General features: G+C 49.5%; 1 protein-coding gene across 1 annotated transcript; it reads right to left on the reverse strand.

The window, feature by feature from the left end:
* Positions 1–275: 275 nt before the first annotated feature.
* Positions 276–19,656, reverse strand: LOC119169674 (DNA-directed RNA polymerase III subunit RPC2-like). Its single transcript, XM_075887039.1, has 6 exons — positions 19,039–19,656; positions 17,309–18,046; positions 14,267–15,508; positions 10,729–11,073; positions 8,550–8,873; positions 276–623 (listed from the first exon to the last, which is right to left on the reverse strand). Exons 1-6 carry the CDS (start codon positions 19,639–19,641, stop codon positions 423–425), a joined length of 3,453 nt encoding a protein of 1,150 aa, XP_075743154.1. The 5' UTR covers positions 19,642–19,656; the 3' UTR covers positions 276–422.
* Between the last annotated feature and the right edge of the window lie 922 nt (positions 19,657–20,578).

Genomic DNA, 20,578 nt, shown 5'->3' on the forward strand with positions numbered 1-20,578 from the left:
ATCAATAATCTTCGCTGCCTCATTTTTGTATGAAGAAGTGTTCGTAGCACTCTTATGCACTTTGTTCAAAATTGCCCAATGTAAGTTCATATACATGCACGTTAAAGAACCTCAGGTGGTCAAAATTTCCAGAGCCCTTCACTACGGCGTCTCTCATAATCATATGGTGGTTTTGGGACGTTAAACCCCACATATCAATCAATCAATCAATCAATCTAAGTTTAACAGCTAACAGCTGCAGTATGAGAAAAAAAATATAAGAAAGCAAGGAGGGAAAGGGTCTAAATACCGTTTATTTTTAGTAAGGTGAAGCTAGTTGGCTTTGCATATGAAATATTTGTAAACTATACATTTGCCAAGCCATTCATTTGTAAACTCCATACGTCTAGGCTTTTCCAACCTAGACGCAAGATCTCCAATTGTTAATGCTTAGTCGAAGCAAAGGTGCGTCTGCTGCAGTGGCTTTTGAGCTCAAGCCGTGGAAATATGTTCATTGACAGCAGCTCCTGGAAGAGCAGCTTGCACGCGTAAGGAATCCGCAAAGTAGATATGTTACGCGACGAGCGGCAGTAGTGGCACCAGTTGGAGTAGGCCAGCAGGCCGCACGTTTGGCAGACGTCCACCTGCAAGGGACGAGTGAGAGAGACTGAGCGGAATAGCTTGGCCTTTTGTGACGGCAAGAGTAGATATATGCGCAGTGTGGCAAGTGCTCAAGTGGAGGTACAGTTTGAGCCATGCATCCCTAAAGACCAATGCACCCACCCCCTTGCTTTGCTGCATGTGTGAATATTTCATTCTCTGTCATGGCCTTTGTTTTTATATGCTTAACCTGTACACACTCTGTTCTCCGTTATGCTTTGAGTGTGTGCTCCGCTAAACGAGCTTCTGCTTGTATATATTGCCAAAACTTTGCATAACAAGTAGCATGCCATTCCAAGAACTCCCATCTTGTTCTTTGCTGAGCTTTAAGGAAAGAAAATCTACATATGGACACTCAATTAATATTATGGAACAGACTCTGCAAAACTGATGCATGGCCATTCCATTCTTTGTTGGAGGCAAGATGTGCATTCTTGCTGTACACATGCAGTCCTCTGAACATGCCCTATATTTCTCATTTTTAACCCAGTTTTCACTGAAAAAGAGCTGTTGAATGAGGCACTTCTTCATAAAGATTCAAGAATGACTATAATTAGCTGTTACTTTACCCCACATATCTGCTGACTTCTTCCACATGCTGAAAATTTACAGGAAGACCCTTCCAAGTGCACAGAACAATGACAACAGTGACAATTACATCTATTAAAGGACGGTAATGATGGTAAGAAGCACTTTTTAAAATAAAATATGAAGCATTTAGAAGCCTAATTTGCAAAATGCTAAGCAAGCACAATTTATCTCTTCCAACTTTGCGCATCAAACAGTTGTCACAGAACGAACGCTAAAAATAGGCGCGCCGCAAATTCTTGCGGTAACGCGCGGAAGAAACGCCGCGAAGTCAAACGAAAAAAAAGGGGAAAGAAAAAGAAAACAAACAGCCAAGGCTCCCCGGGCGCGCGCTCTCCCCGCAGAAGCGTGGCTTCATCGACGAACCTCCTCACCCCCCAATGGCGGCCGAGCAAGCCCGCGATTTTTCTAGAACGAAGGAGGCGTGGCCACGCCGAGATGAGTCATCCGACGCGGAGGGCAGTCGAACGGTCTCGCGACTCTCCCCAGCCTTCGTTGCGCATCGCGCCGACGAAATGAGGAGAACTTTCTGGAAGGTGGCGCGGAAGGTATTTAATCGAGCAGCCGAGACGAGAAAGCAGGAGGAGACGGAAGTGAGCGCCAGAGCGCGTAGGGATTCCGCCCTGTAGTCGGCGAAGGTTTTGGTCCGTAGGGACGAAGCCGGAGATGAAGAGGATTTCCACCTGATGGGTGAAGGCTCGGGCTACAGGCAAGAGCGTGTGTTTACCGCTATCGAGCGAAGACCCGTGGCAACAGCTGCGGGTGTGAAGCCGACGTGTTCCGGCGAAGAAGTTGAAGTTTGAAGAGTGGTGAATTGAAGACGGGAGGTTTCCTGGAAGAGAAACTTCGAGGGCTGCAGAACGACAACAACGCTGGACTTTGAGTGAGTGATTCTCGGAAGAGTATCATCTCGACTTTGGTTCCAAGAACTTTGGACTGAATAGGTTTTCTATCTCTTTAGTCTTTAAGTGTCTTGGTTGTTCAATGCATGTGACTGCATTGTAGCTCGTATTGTTGTCCGAGTCCGTTGTTTCAAGTGTGGCTGATTGTATTGTGTAGTACGTTGATTGATTGGTTTGATTGGTGACATATTGTAAGTAACTATTGTGGAGTGTGCATTTTTGTGTATTGTTTTCGATCTGTCATTATTGAGAATATAATTTGTTTGTTTATCAACTCTCGGCTCTGACTTGTTCTTTGGGCCACAGCCGGCGTCCGCTGGCGCACCAAAAAGGACCACTTCTAAATTGTCCACGCTTTCGTGGTGCGGTTCGGGGGGCCGATACTTCGGCTCTTGGAATTAGCCCGGCGATCGCCTCCCTAATTAACGGGACAGGTGTGACAATTAATCTGGCGCCCGCGACAGGACCTTTTGGTGCACAGTGTGTCCAAAGTAGTGAGAAAGAGCCTCGAGTTGTTGATAGTGCTATCGGAACGATTTTGTGTGTTGTTCAGTGTTCTCGTTAACGAGTGCAGGGGAGTGTTCCGATAGACCGATTTAGGCAGATACTTTTTGCACGCGGCAAGGTTTTATTTGCGAGTTGCGAGACACAATGGATCTCGAAAAGTTAGTTGCGCTTGGTGAGAAGATGGGTCTTTCCGGCGCCGAACTACGGAAATGGGTAAGCCAGAAGGAGAAAGAGGCGGTGGAGAGAGAGAGGTTGGCAGCAGAGAGGGCCAAGGAAGAAAAAGCAGCTGAGTTGGAACGAGAGAGGTTGGCAGCTGAAAGGGTGAAAGAAGAAAGAGAGGCAAAGGAGCGACAGCTGAAGGAAGAAAGAGAGCAGCAATTGAAGTTGGAGCTGGAGAGAGAGAAGTTGGCAGCCGAAAGGGCGAGAGAAGAAAGAGAAGCGAGGGAGCGACAGCTGAAAGAAGAAAGAGAGGAAAGGGAGCGGCAGCGGCAGCACGAGATGGAACTCGAGCGGCTCCGTTTGCAACAGCGAAGTGAAACTCCCGTCCAAGCTAGAGTTGAAAGCAGCGAACGGGAAGATCACGGCTTCCGCTTGAACCCAAGCAAGCTGCTCGTAGCGTTTGATGAAAGGAAGGACGACCTAGACGCGTACCTCCACAGATTTGAGACGATTGCGAGGAGCCAGAATTGGCCAGAACAGCAATGGGCAACTGCTTTGAGTACTTGCTTGAGTGGTGAAGCGCTCAGTGTGTACGGTAGGCTGACGCCGACCGATGCAGCCAACTACGCAAAGGTGAAAGCTGCTTTGTTGAAGCGATCTAGATTCACTGTGGAAGGATTCCGGGACAGATTTCGGACAGGAAAGCCAGCTGACGGTGAGACAGCTACGCAGTATGCCGCCCGACTTTGCCATTATTTCGACAGATGGATTGAACTTTCAGGGACAGCACAGGAGTACGATGAGCTTAGAGAGCTGCTAATTAGAGAACAATTTCTTACTAGCTGCCACCCAAGCCTGTCACTGTACTTAAAAGAGAGGAAGGCTGACTCACTTGAAGACATGCTTGAATTGGCTGATCAATTCTTGGAAGCGCAAGGTGGCACTACTTTGGCCAAGGTCAAGAAGGATTGTCCCGATGATTCGAAGAAATTGGCTCCCGGAGAAAAGAAGCGTGCACCAGAGAGCATTCCGCGATGTTTTCTGTGCAACCGAGTGGGTCATCGCGCGAAAAACTGCCGAACGATCTTTACGAGCCCTACGGCAGTAAAATGTTTCAAGTGTGGTCAGACTGGGCACAAAGCAGACGCTTGTCGGAACGGAGTGAGTCAAACTCACCAGGTATCCTGTGTGCAGGTGGCACCGAAATCCGATAATAATGCCGTCACCGACGGATTCGTAGAATTGAAAAATGGGGAGAAAATTCCTATTGTGGGTGCTGTAATGTCAAAACAGCCAACCGGTGTTACGAAAGGAATGCCAACGCTGCCTGAAAAAGTTGCGGACAAAAAGATTACGGTGTTAAGAGATACCGGTAGCTCCACTGTTATCGTGCGGAGAGATTTGGTACGGGAAAGGGAGTTAACAGGCAAAACGAAACCGGTTTGCTTAATTGACCGTACAGTTCGGATGCTTCCCGAAGCCGAAATCGAGATTGAAACCCCGTACTTCAGCGGGAAGGTTACTGCTTTATGCATGACGACCCCCCTGTATGACCTTGTCATCGGAAACATCGACGGGGCGCGAGGGCCAAGTGAACCAGAATGTTTGGGAGAAGACCCGAAGATAGAGCCCTCGCCAACACAGGGGCCGCGAGATACATTGGAGGAGCATCCCGTGACGGATCTCACTAGAGCCCAAGGTGAAGCTGTGGCGCAAGAGACAGCGAGGGAGAAGACGATCGTGTCGAATAAGTTCACGGGCCGAGCAACCGGACTTACGTCGGCACGACCTCAACCGACCGACAGTGTAAAGGAGACGGAGTTGGCCAGCCGGGCAAAATGTAGAGGCATGATCAAGCGGGTAAATAACCAGACAGGACCCGTCGAATGTAATGACGCGTTAACGGTGTCGGAAGAGACAACGATGGCTGAGACGACGCCTCAGATATCGTCGTTGGAAAGGGCTCGCCGAAAAAGAACGTGGAAACACAAGAAGAGATCGAGCGAGCACCGCAAAAAGGGGCGCAAGCGCTGCTCGAAGTACTCAGGATAAGTGCTGAGGTCGAATCAGAATGTGTTGGGCAGTGCTGAGTGCCATATGTTGTGTTAATATTGTGTTATCCAGTGTCGAGCGAATCAAAATGTTTGTTACGGTGATGTGATGTGATGTATTGTACAATTGTTGCAATGAATGAACTTTGTACATTTGTATAGTTGGGAATGTGTGGTGGAGTGTTGTACTCATGTGCTTGTGGTTGTGTCTTCACGTGTTGTGTAATTGAATTACAAAGTACGATTGTATTAAGTGATCTATTGTGAATGTGACGTGTCATGAGCGACGGACTATGTTACAGTCTGTGAGAGTGTGTGGTGACTGTTCGCGCTCGTTTTGTGTGGTTTTGAATATTATGAGATAATATTCTTAAAGTGGGGGGCAGTGTCACAGAACGAACGCTAAAAATAGGCGCGCCGCAAATTCTTGCGGTAACGCGCGGAAGAAACGCCGCGAAGTCAAAAGAAAAAAAAAGGGAAAGAAAAAGAAAACAAACAGCCAAGGCTCCCCGGGCGCGCGCTCTCCCCGCAGAAGCGTGGCTTCATCGACGAACCTCCTCACCCCCCAACGGTGGCCGAGCAAGCCCGCGATTTTTCTAGAACGAAGGAGGCGTGGCCACGCCGAGATGAGTCATCCGACGCGGAGGGCAGTCGAACCGTCTCGCGACTCTCCCCAGCCTTCGTTGCGCATCGCGCCGACGAAATGAGGAGAACTTTCTGGAAGGTGGCGCGGAAGGTATTTAATCGAGCAGCCGAGACCAGAAAGCAGGAGGAGACGGAAGTGAGCGCCAGAGCGCGTAGGGATTCCGCCGTGTAGTCGGCGAAGGTTTTGGTCCGTAGGGACGAAGCCGGAGATGAAGAGGATTTCCACCTGATGGGTGAAGGCTCGGGCTACAGGCAAGAGCGTGTGTTTACCGCTATCGAGCGAAGACCCGTGGCAACAGCTGCGGGTGTGGAGCCGACGTGTTCCGGCGAAGAAGTTGAAGTTTGAAGAGTGGCGAATTGAAGACGGGAGGTTTCCTGGAAGAGAAACTTCGAGGGCTGCAGAACGACAACAACGCTGGACTTTGAGTGAGTGATTCTCGGAAGAGCATCATCTCGACTTTGGTTCCAAGAACTTTGGACTGAATAGGTTTTCTATCTCTTTAGTCTTTAAGTGTCTTGGTTGTTCAATGCATGCGACTGCATTGTAGCTCGTATTGTTGTCCGAGTCCGTTGTTTCAAGTGTGGCTGATTGTATTGTGTAGTACGTTGATTGATTGGTTTGATTGGTGACATATTGTAAGTAACTATTGTGGAGTGTGCATTTTTGTGTATTGTTTTCGATCTGCCATTATTGAGAATATAATTTGTTTGTTTATCAACTCTTGGCTCTGACTTGTTCTTTGGGCCACAGCCGGCGTCCGCTGGCGCACCAAAAAGGACCACTTCTAAATTGTCCACGCTTTCGTGGTGCGGTTCGGGGGGCCGATACTTCGGCTCTTGGAATTAGCCCGGCGATCGCCTCCCTAATTAACGGGACAGGTGTGACAACAGTTTAGCCCAAGTGTGCCATTTATGTACTTGTATGTATTGTAATGTGCATTCTCTCGTGGAGGCATACTTCTAATACGAAACATAAAATCAACAGTGCTGCATTTTGCACCAGTTATGCAGCGTCAGCTTTGCCTGTAGTAGCCTCAAATTAGTGCTTGTGTGTAGCTGGTCTACAAGTTTGCATTGAGCACGTGACAAGGTTTACAGCGAAGCTGGAAAAAATGTTACGCAGTTCAGTAGTTATGTATTTCCAGTGCCACAGTATCTATCACCTGAACAGTGCAAAATTCAATGCTGGGAACAACAGTGGTTGCCAAGCTTTCGTTTTTATTTCTGCATATAGAGCTTAAAAGTCGGTTACTACTGCAGATGATCTTAAATTAGTATTAGTATTGTGAGCCATGCACACTGGCTGTCTGAGGATAGTGGCACGTATTTAGAAGTGCCAGTGTGCGTGGCCCACTTGTGCACTACAAAGACTGCAGTTTGTGCACTGCCCAGGACTATGGTTCCTTAATTAAACCAAAGGCTGCCATACTGGCCGATTGCTTCTGCTCCGGCTTGGCGATTCCACTACCCTGCATGACATTCTGGGGTAGTTGCACTAAACTTTATCATGGGAGTCCTATCATTTTAAATAACTTGCTGTGTGTTGCTTGTTAAGGACTCTACCTGCCCTGCTTTGACTATGGACTGCACGCAGCAAGTCCTACACCACAAAGCTGGCGCCCCAAGTTTCACACCAGTTGCATCGTACATCGGTCAATTTGACAAAAAAGTGCGCTCCACAAGTTGGGGCACCTTAGAAGTGATTGACACCCTCCAACCACTTCACAGCGACAGGGCGCTGGCCGTGCACCTTCTGGGACAGTCCGCGGTCAACTCCTCCTCTGCTGCCTGCTGTACCTCCTTATCAAGTGTTCTCTGCACATCTTGGGATATGTTCAGTGCGCACCAGTGGCATTGGACCCAACTTGGTGCCATAGCACGTACGGTCTCGCACTGTTTAGTTTGAGGGCTTATATTTAGGGGATCAGTAAAAATACCTTGGGCTACAACATGTTTTATGATCAAATCATGGCACGTCGCCTCGCGTCAAGGCTGGTAGAGGAGTCACTAGCGATGCATACTGTCTTAAATAGCAGTGTGGTATTTCTTATCCACAAGTTTGGAAGATGTTGACATCTGCACCTGTCAGTTCAGCTAGTTAATAAATCGCAAAGGTCCATTTATGTTCATTATGAGAGAGTTAAGACACTTGCAATTGGTTAATTTCGTTTGTCTAAGGTGTTTGTCACAGTCAAGCTCGACTGCTAAACGACGAAGGAAGTCTTGGAACGGTAATGATGAGATGTTGATGACTATGCTGCTATGACAAATGACTACTTACAGGTTCAAGAAACCGAGTGGAATAAGGTTTGACATAATATTAAAGTTTGAAAGGGTCCTCCTCGCTACTAGTATAATGTTGGTCTCTGGTAGATATCAGTGTCATAGTTCTGCATCTTTGTGTAATGTGGCGTGATGCTGAATGTTTTTCTCCAGATAATTGCTTTGTTATATCTGACCTTAGATCCGGTATCAAAACATAGTGTAACTGAATTCTTATTATGAGGTGTGTAAGGTGGTGGAAGAGGCAAAGGATAAATAGGGATATATCTAATAACGGTACTTAGAATATGATGTGGCCAAAACTGGCTTTAATGCAACAGTTTGGAAGTAAAGGGCTTTGTTCATTTAAGTCATTTTTATGACTCCAAGCAACTTCTTAAATTGTGGTTCCCAAGACCAACTATATCGCACCTAAACCACATTCGAATCATCCGTGTGCCATAGATTACTTTCGCTCTGGAAATACCCTCTTGATGTGCATTGTCACCTTCGTAAAAACCTAGCAGAAAAATAAGAAGCTCCAAGTTGGCAAAGGAACACAATTCTGATCGAATAGAGTCACTGACAAAGACCGTGTAAAAGGCAAAGGAGGCTTTATGTGCTGATCATCTTAGTTCAGCACTTTACAGCTTCAAAACGAGGAGCAGTAAATTAGGATCCACATCATTCCTTAATGGCACGTCACCTGAATGCTTCGTTATACACCAGAGCTTCGGCTCATTCGAAGTTACAGTCCAATGTCAATGAGACAAGTGGCATGGCCATGCTTGCCTACCTCGTAGGCATCGCTGGACAGCATGAGCCGCTCGAGGAGCAGCATGCTGGCACCGTGTCCGATGAGGCAGTCGCGCTCCATCTCGCCCAGCCGCAGGCCGCCGTCACGGGCCCGACCCTCGGTGGGCTGCATAGTGAGCACGGCCCGTGGACCGCGTGCCCGGGCGTGCACCTTGTCCACGACCATGTGCTTCAGCTTCTGGTAGTAGATGGGGCCCATGTAGATGTACGCCTGCAGGGGCTCTCCCGTTATGCCCGAGGTGAGGCAGTCCTTGCCCAGGTAGTTGAACCCATGCTGGATCAGCTCCTCACCCACGTCTTCCACCTGCGTGAAACATGTTGACGTACCTACTACTTCGCAAGTGATCTCGTTCATCAATTATTTTGTTATCAGCTCGTACCAAAACCACTGACACAGGTATGTGCCACAGAAAACTATTGGCAAACGCCGCCGCTCATGCGCCTATAATCCAGCGGAAGGTTGGAAGACTCGAGCTCTATTTTCGTGAGTAGAACTTGATAGAGCAGTCGCGTGCTGCCGTGCCGATGCAGTGACGAGCACGAAGTGGACGTAGGCGCGAGGAGAAGCGCACGCGGGCTATCGAGTTAATCTGTTGGTTTTCGTGTTCCAATGTCACAGCATATCCTCTTTTGCCTCTCCGCTACACCATCGTCGGAGCCCGTGAGAATCAAATTAACCGTGCCGCAAGGAAAGGAATGCTTGTGCGCATAAGACTGTCCGTTTCGAACCATGCTTGATAATGGCGAAATGCCCACTACGCCATAAGTATTAACTAAGTGGCTTCCACGCACAGCTGCGCACTTTGTCGGAACTCGGAAACATATTAAGCGGATTGTTTTGTCGTCTCCTTTACGTCCCTCGTTGCACAATTCACATATTCTGACACATGGTGCTATTCTACCATTATGCCGCGCAACATCACACGTGTTAAGGAGACTCCTTTCGCACTGCCCGACGTTCATATATATGTTTTTGCAGAATATAAATTTTCAGCTGCTCCAACTATTATATTATTCATTGGCATAGCGAATTTTCGCTCGCAGCGCGTTGACACCGCTGAATTTCAGCTCACCGACACCGCGATTTTTATGAAAGGAGCTCTTCAATGCTCCCGTGGTAAAATGAAGGCCACACATGGGTGGCACAGCGCATGCGCCACATAAATCGGGTCAACACCGCTACTAGCCACTCCAAACTCACGCGGCAAGCCGCACAAGACGATGCATGCCACATTACGGAATATGCAGCAAAAAGACGCACGTACACTGCTGAAATGGTGGAGATTATGCAGGAACACCAAGCGCACGCGACAAGACAGCGCATGTCTCGACAAATTGGCGCATGCCACTAGAATACGAAATTTTATCTCGGCATACTATGAATTGAAAACCGTGTCTCGGTGTAGACACTTGAGATTTAGTCATAAGGTATCTGATTGGCTGGTTTAAACGTCGAGCGTTAAGCAACTTCGCCGGTCACGCACCTTCACAGGGTGTAAAACTACTGAAATATTGCAGTTTCCGGGTTCACTAGAATGCATTGGCATGGCAAGATGGCAACGAGTCGTCCAAACCGGCAGAGTGACCACAGACGTCTGTCTCATCGGCATTTCGCAGTACACATCTGCCGTGTAAAGACGATCCGGTTGGCAGTTTTTTTTTTTTTTTGTGGATATCAGTGTGCGATGCAGGCTGTTTCGTATAGGTAATAATTGATGTGGTGTAAAGTTCGAAACCCACGCTATGATTAGAGACGCCGTAGTGGGAAGGCTCTAGAAATTTGGACCATGTGGTGTTCTTTCACGTGCTCCTAAATCTGAGCACACGGGCCGCTGCGGCTGGGATGGGATCGCGCGACCTGCGGGTCAGCATTCGCGCACCATAACCACCAGACCACCGCGACAGATAACCGCCCCGAAAGGTGCATGGCTGGTCTGGAGGCGCCTCTGAACCAGCCGTGGTAGGTGGTGCACATAGGCTTGTGGATGAAGAAGGCAAGAAGGCAGCTCCCCCTACCTCGGGAGGAGTGGGGCGCAAAGCATTCCCGGACCTTCTCTCCAATCCTGTGCATGCCTATGGTGGTGCGACATCATTGTGATGAGGCGGGTAGTGAAAGCAGGCCTAATGCAACAGAGAGAAAACAAAAATACAATGCCAACCTTAGAGCCTCCAAAGGCTGTGCCGTAGTGGAACTTGCCGTGGAGGACACCCGCCTTGCCCGCCAGCAGTTCGATTAGTTTGCCGACCGTCATGCGGGATGGGAATCCGTGGGGGTTCATGATGAGGTCGGGACAGATGCCTTGGTCGTTGAACGGCAAGTCCTCCTGCTGCGCAATAAGGCCAACCACGCCCTTCTGGCCGTGTCTGCTGCTGAACTTGTCGCCGATTTCGGGGCAACGCGTCTGGCGCAGCAGCAGCTTCATCAAGAACGTATCCTCGGCACTGGAGGTGATGAGCACCTTCTCCACGTATGCGGGCTCCAGGCCTTGGTACACCTGGGGAACCTGTGGTCATGAGAAACGACACAACATTATCCGTCAAATGATTTCACGCGAAAGCATTGTGCGTCGCATGAAACAAACTATCCGACGTCCGGCATTTACAATCGCATGGCACCACAACACGCGCGACAGAGTAATTTCAAACCTCAAAGTCTATTGAAACTGATCTGGCCTACACCGAAAAACTTACTTAGCCCTATTACAAACTTGAGTTATAGCCCGCGTAAAAACGCCGAAATTATGTGGACGCCGATATGGATTTACACGTTCAGAATCTGAAATACGACGACGCCTCACCAGCGTCCACATTCAAATCACGTAAAAAGAAAGCAAGAACTTCGGAGGAAAAGCTGGGGTGAGAGAAGGCATCGCCATGATGCCCTCTCTCAGGATGCCTCTCACAAGGCCATCCTGAGAGAGAACCCGAGCTGAACTTCGTTCATTCTTATCATCGCAATTGTTTACATAACATTTAAATTATTTTACATAAAACTAAATACTCGCGATATATATCAAGTGTTTGCAAGTATTATAAGCGTACGGACATAATTGTGCGAGATGAACGTCTGATTGGGGTTTTTATTATAATGTGACAGCGTATAAGGAACGTTTCGATACGCCTTGAGTGGATTGCGAAACCAGATTAAACTATACTCTCGACGTCACGCCTCCTCGTGCAAATTCTAAATCGCAGTGAATCGTCGTCTCCGCTTTTCGTTCACATGTACTGAATTGTATTCACCTTAACCTGACACTGTTTAAACGGGTTCAACCTTTATCGTAAGACTACTGTGCATTCATCCCATGCAACATTTCAGGGGCGAAGCTCCTTACAGCGGCACCCGTTCGTCTGTCGTAGTAGTAGTCGTAGTGTGACCAGTCTTACATTTTGGCCTCCAAGGTGGTGCCGGTGAGAGATTTCTTCTGTGCGTTATTGAACAATAAAAAACTCGCAGCGTGCGCGTTAACTAAAAGCCGAATTCTCCTGTCTCTCATTCCCCCTTAGCAGCCATTGGCATGTACGTTGAACACTATCTCACAAGAAAGGGTTGCTACGTTATACTTGCTGGACATAAACTCCTTGGTTTTAGAAAGGCTTAGCGGGCGTTGGGCCGCAGTGTCATGAATACAGTGAACTAGTATATACCATGAACTCGAGGTGGTTAAAGGTGGGAAGTAGACACGAAGCGCAAGCCGCAAGAAAGTGTGCGTGTGCCACCTCTCGTTTAGTCCTTGGATTGTCCGCTGGATGGCGGTGCTTCTATATGGGTGAATATATGATGAAAAGATGCGAGATGGCGGTACTTGGAGTGTTGAATAGATGGACGAACGGACACACAGACAGATGCATGGACGGACTCACGGATGGCTGCACCGACGGATGGACTCATGGACGGACGCAGGGGCGGATGCATGGACGTACGCAGGGACGGACGTGCGGACGCATGAACAGACGCACGTACGGACGGGCGGATGGACGCATGGATGGACGGATGCTTCGCCCACTCTCCAGCATTTACTCCGTGGATATGCTGCCATTTTTTTTTTGTTGCTGTTCAAGCTTACGGGCGTCTTTCTGTTTTCACAATGGCAGCTTTCGCTCAGGCAAATCGCACAAAACCATAGGCGTATGCACGAGAGGGAGGGGAGGAGAGGAAGCCGCCCACTTATAATCTGATGTAGAGGGGGGGGGGGGGGAGATTAGTCTCACACATTGACTTATAGAAAGTAGAGGCGCGAAATCTGGCCCGTACATTGAGGGCGCTGCAATAAACTTTCGCTCCCTCCACCTTCCTGATGCGGAACCCTGCGCACGCCTACATGCACAAAACCACGATTTTGAGAGACGAAATTTCAATAAGGTTAAGGTTAAGGATGTTGTAGGTAGCCGGCGGATCTAGCCTTGCATAATTTGCAGGCAATTGCCCCGCCCGGTTTCCTCTTTGCTAAAGGAAGCAGTGTCCTTTGTTTGTTTTTTAACTAAGTACGAGCAGGCTTTTAAAATAAAAATCGTTCATAGCGCGACGTAAGCCTGCATAAGACAGTGGCCTTTGTACTATTCCACGTGCAGTACTGTACCGGTACTCTATCTCGCTGAACTATACACCAAACATAATTGTCACTTATCACCAGTCACATGCAAAGTCTAGCAATAATTTGGAGGTCACTCCAAATACCGCCATCTCGCATCTGTTTATAACCTCTGCAATAGTTTATTCCACCAACAACTATCACCTAGCGGTGAATCCTGGAGCGAGGTGGCTACGTACATCATACATAGGGGACGACCGACCCACGCCTTATTAAGGAGCTTCGCCCCTAAAAAGTGCCGTGTTTATTTTTCTTCCTTTTGTGATCGTTCTTTTTTCGTGCACCACCGTGAAGAATAAACTCGACGAGGACACACTGCGCGCACGCCCTTCAGTCTCGAGAAGGCCCGCTGCCCCAAGAAACTGATAACGTTAGTATATTCGTATTTGATGCAGCGCAGATAGATATATCTGACATTAGAGCTACAACGTCGTTTACGGAAATTCACCAAACCTCACTAACTCCCCCCTCCTCCCCGCCAGGCCGTACGCCAGTGCTAGCCAGAGTGGGGGGGATAGGGATAGGAGCCAGCCTTTAATTCCTACCTCGAAGTTTGGATGAAATGTGTGTGTATTAACGAGGACACATTTAAAAAAATAGGTGTTTTTCGTTGGCTTCAACAAATCCCCCCTCCCCCCAAAAATATCTGGTGTTACAGGCCTGCTCCCCGCTTTCCTTCAATTATCGAACCGTTCCGTGCAAGAGCTCCTAGGAAAAGGGCAGTATCATATGCCCTTGCTTGTGGCAATTAGCGGTTCTCATCTTTTGCGCTTGCTTTATTTAATTTGTTCAATTATCTGTTGTTTGTTCTGCATTCTTATTGGTCGGTTCCAGTATGTCGAACGCTTCATAAAATATATTCTTTTCGGTGGTGCAGTAATCTGAGCATGCCCATGGAAAGACTCGAACACTTGATACATGAAAAATATACTCTAGTAGTACTCGCTGTTGGGCTAGTTGGTGCATTTCTTCAAATCTCAATTGCAGAAGAAACAAAGAAACAGGACGGGTGTTGTCAGTGTGGTGGCTATTTATGGCCCGAAATCGACTATGGATTCTTATTACATAATTAAGTTCTTAGAAAGCATAATAGGATATCGCAAACCTCTTTGTGCTCCTCTTCTGCTGGCGGTTCACTTTCGGATGTACTGGCGCTTACTACAGGAACCCACTTGTTAATGAGCACTTGGCGATTCTCGACTCTGGAACCCGGGTGCGCGATGCCGTCATCGTCGAGGTGTCTGTGCTTCCACACCGGCCTCGTGTTGAGACTGTCTATAAGCGGGCCCATTATTTTATCGCTCGTCTGGTCTGCGTATTTCTTGATGACGCACTTCTGTGTCCTGTACACCTGGCACCGTCCGAAGCCGCGGTCAATGGACGACCGGTTCATTACGATGGCATCCTCGATATCGTAACCGCTGTAGCTCATTACAGCGACAGTTGCGTTCTGGCCAGCCGGCAGCTCTTCGAAGTTGATGAGCTCTATGGTCCTGGTCTTGACCATGGGTCGATGCGGGTAGACCAGGAGGTACATCACCGAATCGAACCTGTTTCTCTGGTTGAGGCCGATGGTACCCATCGCCTGCTTGCCCATGGCGCACTGGTACGTGTTTCGCGGCGACTGGTTGTGGTGGGGAAACGGGATGATGCCCGCGCAGACTCCGAGCAGACTGAAGGCTTCAATCTCGAGGTGCGTCGTCTGCAGCGTGATATCCTGCTCGCGGAGAGCGATGTAGCTGTCGTTTTCCTCGTTGACGTCGAGGAACTCGATGATACCCCTGTGAATAAGGTCGCTGAAGAACAGAAACCCCCTGGTGAGGTCTTCTATGTGTGCCTTGGTCAGCTTGGGGCGCCCCTTTTCGACAATGATGTACGGCCGACACATGCGACCACCATCGGCCGAGATGTGCACGCAGCGATGCAGTTCGCTAGTGTGCACGGACACGAACTCTGACAGGTGGCCTGACCTGCGAAGGAGGCGAAGCGTCTTCAGAAGACGCTTGGGGTCTAGGGTCACGCCCTGTATGTTGCCGTTCAGAAAGACCACGTACACACATGGATCGGAGAGCTCTTCGCCGTTGAGGAGTCGCACGTCTTCAACGCCGAGATTTCGGAGTAGCCGAACTATGAATGCCTCGTCCACGTCGGTGGTGATGTGGGTCATGAGCGCAAGGTTCTTGACCAGGCCACAGGCTTCGCCTTCGGGAGTGTCACAGGGGCAGAGCATGCCGAACTGAGATGGCTGCAGCGACCGGGGTCCGGACACCTTCCGAGTTTTCTCGAACTGGCTGTTGACTCTTGTCATCATGCCAAGTGCTGAGATGTATGACAGCCGTGAGAGGACCTGGGTGGGGGAATGTAAAGACATTTCGCTCTTACTGCGAAAACGGAGGAAGTCAGTTGAAACTTCTCCGGGCCAAAGGAGTAAATGATACCACGCAGGTGTTTGCATTTATGTGCACCTTCGAAACTGCACACTTGGCTGAAACTGATATTGGAGAGGAGGAAGGGGGTGAATCGGCGGCCAGTAGCTGCGCGGCATTTCCGAGTCGCGAGGATATACAGCGCTGGAGCAGAGAAATATGACTAATTACGCGCAGAGTCAGGATATACATAATATGCTAATGGCACCGAGACAATCCTGTGAGTACATATGCATGCCTACGTACATGTCCTGTTCAGATTTAACAGTAAGTAGTGCTCAATTTACTCGAGTGGCCTAGCCTTCATATGAGAACGGAATGCATATCTAATGGTAAATTACGTTGGAAGTGATAAGCAAGCGAACGACGATTGATGGCCGGCAGTAGTAATTTATGACAGGTTTAAAGTCACCAGAATTGATGAGGAAAACAGTATAGCTGCTTGCGAGACAGTCACGGACTTATTATAACTTTGCAAATGGAATACGCAACTGGAAAAGAGCGTGGGATCAAGTTGGAGGAGCTCACACTTAAACGCGAGTATAACCTTCAATGTCGAGAAAGTAACATGTGTTATAGTATGCGGCAAGGAGCACTAATACAGTGAGCAGCTTTATGCAACGGAGCATGTGTTATAATATGCTGCATGGAGCAGTAATACAGTGAGCAGCTTTATGCCATTACGAGGGAGATAACAAAAAAGCCTAGTATCTTCTCGATAGGAAATAAAACAGGAATGCCAATGGAACAAGAGATTTCTAGATGTGTTCTAGAAACGACAAGCAAAATAGTAGCGACCTCGGGATAAAGTCGACAGAAAAGGATAATGCATATAAAAGGCTTGGACAAACTGATAATGTCTAGAGAAAGCAAAAAATAAATGGCTTCGATATTACTCAGATCAAAATTTAAATTGATTGTTAATATTGCCGCTGGATGTGAAAAAACTCGCGAGAAGGTATACTGGCCGTGCCTATGATGCTGGTACCACAATATCTCGAAACGCGTTTGTACGAAAAGTGAGGGGGAAAAAAAGAAACGGAAAAAAATAAGGCACTCGAGAAAGCCCTAAACTTTAGTTGGAAAATGTGGCGCGAAAACGCATGAGACATCAGCCCGCCACGGTGTTTTGTGGTCACGGTGCTCGACTGCTGACTGGCAGGTCGTGGGATCTATTTGCGCGGTCGCGGCGGACGCATTGTCAATGGAAGCCTTAAGTGTCTGAGGCCCGTGTACTCGTGATCATATAGCGGTTTTAGGACCTTAAACTACAACAATTATTAGTATCATTCAAGAGACATTGCCATTCATGGAGGTGGTCCAGTGCTTATATTGGGAACTTCTGTGATATTTTTGACTATAGAGATGCAATCGTAACTGGACGTGAACTGTGGGACTCCTCACATTGGCCACTCACGAGGAGACAAGCCAGGAAGAACCATAAGGGCCGGGCAGGGTTTAATGTAGCACGCCCCAAAACCGTGTTATTTATCAAGAAGCTCGCCGTAATGAATAGCCCCGAAATTTCGCCCAGCTGGAATTCTTCAACGTGCGCCTACATCGAACTACACGCGGGCTTTTCGGCTTCATCAGCATTTCGGCTTCATGCGACAGCCGTGACCGCGCTCGAACCCCGCAGCCTTCTTGTCATCCAGGCAAGCACTGTACCGACACGACGGCTCTGTCGACATATCGTGTTTGTAGGAATAATCGAAACACACCTGCGTAACGCCAATGCGCTCCATCTTGAATCGCTTGACAGTCCAGTTTCCCGTCGAAATGGCCATGCACAGTCCCTGGGTGATCAAGTTCTGCCGAATGTACTTGACCACGTCGAATTGCGTTGCGCGAAATTTCGGGATGCATTTCTCCGCGACCATTCTGAGCTCTCCGTTGAAACGCTTGAACAGGTCTTCAAACAGGAGCGCCAGCAGGGAGCCCGCAAGCTCGAGCCTCTTGTTGCCGTAGTAGTCGCGATCGTCGATCAATTCCCTGTTGGACTGCGCGTCGATCACCCTCCGCACCATGATGGCCAGGTAGAAGCACTTGACGCGGAAATTGAACTCCTCCACCGGAACGTGAGCCAGCACAGTGGTAGCGAGAATGTCTCTAGCTTCGTCGACGCTGGACTTGTGCTGACTGCCACCGGCACCGCTTCCTCCGTCTCCCGCGAATCGCATGCGCCTGTGCTTGAGCCTGTTGCCGAGGTACTGCAGGGCCTGCGTCTGCGTGAACACTTTCAGACGATGACCCTCCTCTAGCGATAAAGCTAAGGCTGCCTGGACATCTTCCGAGCTGCCAATCATCTGCACGATGCTCTGGTCGCACTCGAGGCCCATGGCCTTGAACACGACAGCGATTGGAACGTCCTCCGTGAAGCAGTTGTGCTTGAGGACGTAGTGGCCCTGCTTTACGCCGACGACGGTGCGGCTTTTGCGCTCGTGCGTGGAACTGGTGACCTGCCACAATTGCAATACTGACATTATTGACTGCTACATCTGCGTTTCAATTCACTCGAAATTACCTTTGTTGCATGCAGTAGTACTTAATTACACAGCTAAAAGATGTCCCCACCTCCCCGAAGGTAATCGTGAAGAAATGCGAATGCATTTCTTGCGGCGAGAGTTCACGGCGTAGTAATTTTAATGGCGTGAATGAATGGCGAGACGAGGATTTGTACCGTAACCATTTATTTACACATTCATCAGCCAGTGAACGGTCGAGAGTGAGGCTCGTGCTTCATTCCATTTATATATACGTACGAGCGAGCGGACGGGAGATTTTAAATTTTGTTGAAGCGCACCAAAAGAAAACAGACGGACGGAAGGGGCTGACAAGGACAGCGCTGAATTATCGCAGCGCCTGAGTCCCCTCTAGTTGTCAGCGAACGTGGGACGGGGCAGTGCGAGGAACGGAGCTCTCTTTGATCGCTGTGCGGTGACCACAGCGACTAGAAGGCAGACGCAGCGAGTCGCGTCTCCCCTCTTGAATTGAACCAGCCATTATCCAACATACTTAATGTGACACCGGACGCAGCAAGTTTAGCGAGGACGTGACAAACCGCCATTCATTACAAGCTCAACCAGACGTTCTATTGGTAAGCAATCCTGCAACATGTCCGACGCTTAAGGCGTTCTGTGTTGAATGGTCCTGAAGCATTTGCAGCCCGCCGCCAAACTCCTTTCATGAATCAGATTTACCAATGGGGACTGAAAGGGCACACATGTTGGATAGCGACCATGCGATGTTATTTTCTGTACTCTTTCATACAAAGAGTCCGTTTCCACACCATGTCGCCTTACACTGATGGCGTGCAACCCGCTAATCTCTGGCAACGACTCTGCACTAGCTATAACTTGCATGCAGACAACACAACGCAAGTCGTACGTCTGACTCAGCTTGTCCTTACAAACGACGCTGTAAGCACAACGGCGTGGAGGTGCGCGCTCACCTGGCACATGACTCCGGTCTTGCGGTCCTCCTCAACGAACATACGGTTCTTGGAGGGCTGCTCCTGCATCAGTATGACTCGCTCGACGCCTTTCACCACGAAGTAGCCGCCGGGATCGTAGGGGCATTCGTTCAGCTGAGACATCTGGAAGTGCGTCTTGTTAGCCAGCACGCACTTGGCGCTTCGCAGCATGATTGGCATGCGGCCGATGGGGAAGTTCGATCTGTGCACGCGCTCCTGGCCGCACATGTACTCGATGTCGACTACGATCGACGCCGAGTACGTCATGTCTCGCAGTCGACACTCGTGCGGCGTCGTGCGGCGTCCCACCGTGAAGTCTTCCTCGATGTTAGGCTCGCCCACGCGGATGTCCAGGTACTTGAGGTAGAAGCTCGGGTCCGCTTGGCTCGTGACGCGATCGTTGGCACGCATGATCTCCTTTAGCTCGACGTCGATGAAGTGGTTGAAGGAGTCGATGTGATGGCGCACCAACCCGTTCATCTTGAGGAAAGCGGGTAGCAGCTTCCATTTCTCGGACAGAGCGTTGACGGGGTTGGTGAGCTCGTCCTGCGACAGGTCACCGCTTCCGAAGATCCAAGCCATTCTAGTCAACGTCGATAATCAGGCGAGGCTCGTTCTGTGTTCGAACGGGGTCGTTCGAGGTTGCTGCGTAAGCCTTGTTGTAGTATATATCTTACCAAGTGAGTACTCCTCGACTGAGCCTGAAGAATATGGTTCTCTGGATACGTGGAACCAGGCTCTGACCAAATCGCGCGCAACGCTTGCGCGTGAAATGGAACTGCGAGACGCATTCGTGGGGGGCGCTGCGAGCGCTCGTTGGTGACGGACGCACTCCACATCGCCTCCGTAGATTTCCTGCTATTTCTGCGGACATCCACCTTGGTACCCCTGAAACTTGAATTTATCGTCACCGCCAAGTTCTCCGCTTCGCCTAGACAACACCTTCGTCCAGGTGGGTCCAGTTTTGACAACTTGAGGGACGTCCTTCACTCCCGGCTACAACGCCGCCTCGCTAAGGGCTCTCAGCCCGGTGATGGCGGCCGCTAACGTGGTTACGGGCTATGATCCTACCTCAAGCCAAATGCTCTCCATGGAGATTTCATCCTCCGTAAACACTATGCCATCAGAAGATGAATACCTCGACGACATGGTGAGACTGTGGCAACGCAAGCAAGCGAAATCGAAGCCTGCGTCTCAACAACAACGAGACGCCACAGCGGGCCACCATTCCCCAGCCTTGCAAGGAACGCCGGCGCGCCATCCCTCCGGTGGTGTGCCTACCTCTGCTCCGTCCTCGCAGCCAGCGAAGCAACGCAAGTGGCGTCCGCGTCAAACTCCTCGCCTCTCTCGCGACGACTACATCGTGGTAGTGAAACCTCGCGTTCCCTGCGAGCTACGCACATTTGTCCCGGCCGATCGCGTGGGCGACGCCATCCGCAGCTACCTTGGCGACCGGACTACCACGCAAATTCAAGTGTGGCCAATCTGGGAACAAAACATCTTAGTCTGCAGCACCACC

The sequence above is a fragment of the Rhipicephalus microplus genome, chromosome 2 (genome assembly GCF_043290135.1).
Source record: "Rhipicephalus microplus isolate Deutch F79 chromosome 2, USDA_Rmic, whole genome shotgun sequence".
NCBI classification, from domain to species: Eukaryota; Metazoa; Arthropoda; class Arachnida; order Ixodida; family Ixodidae; genus Rhipicephalus; species Rhipicephalus microplus.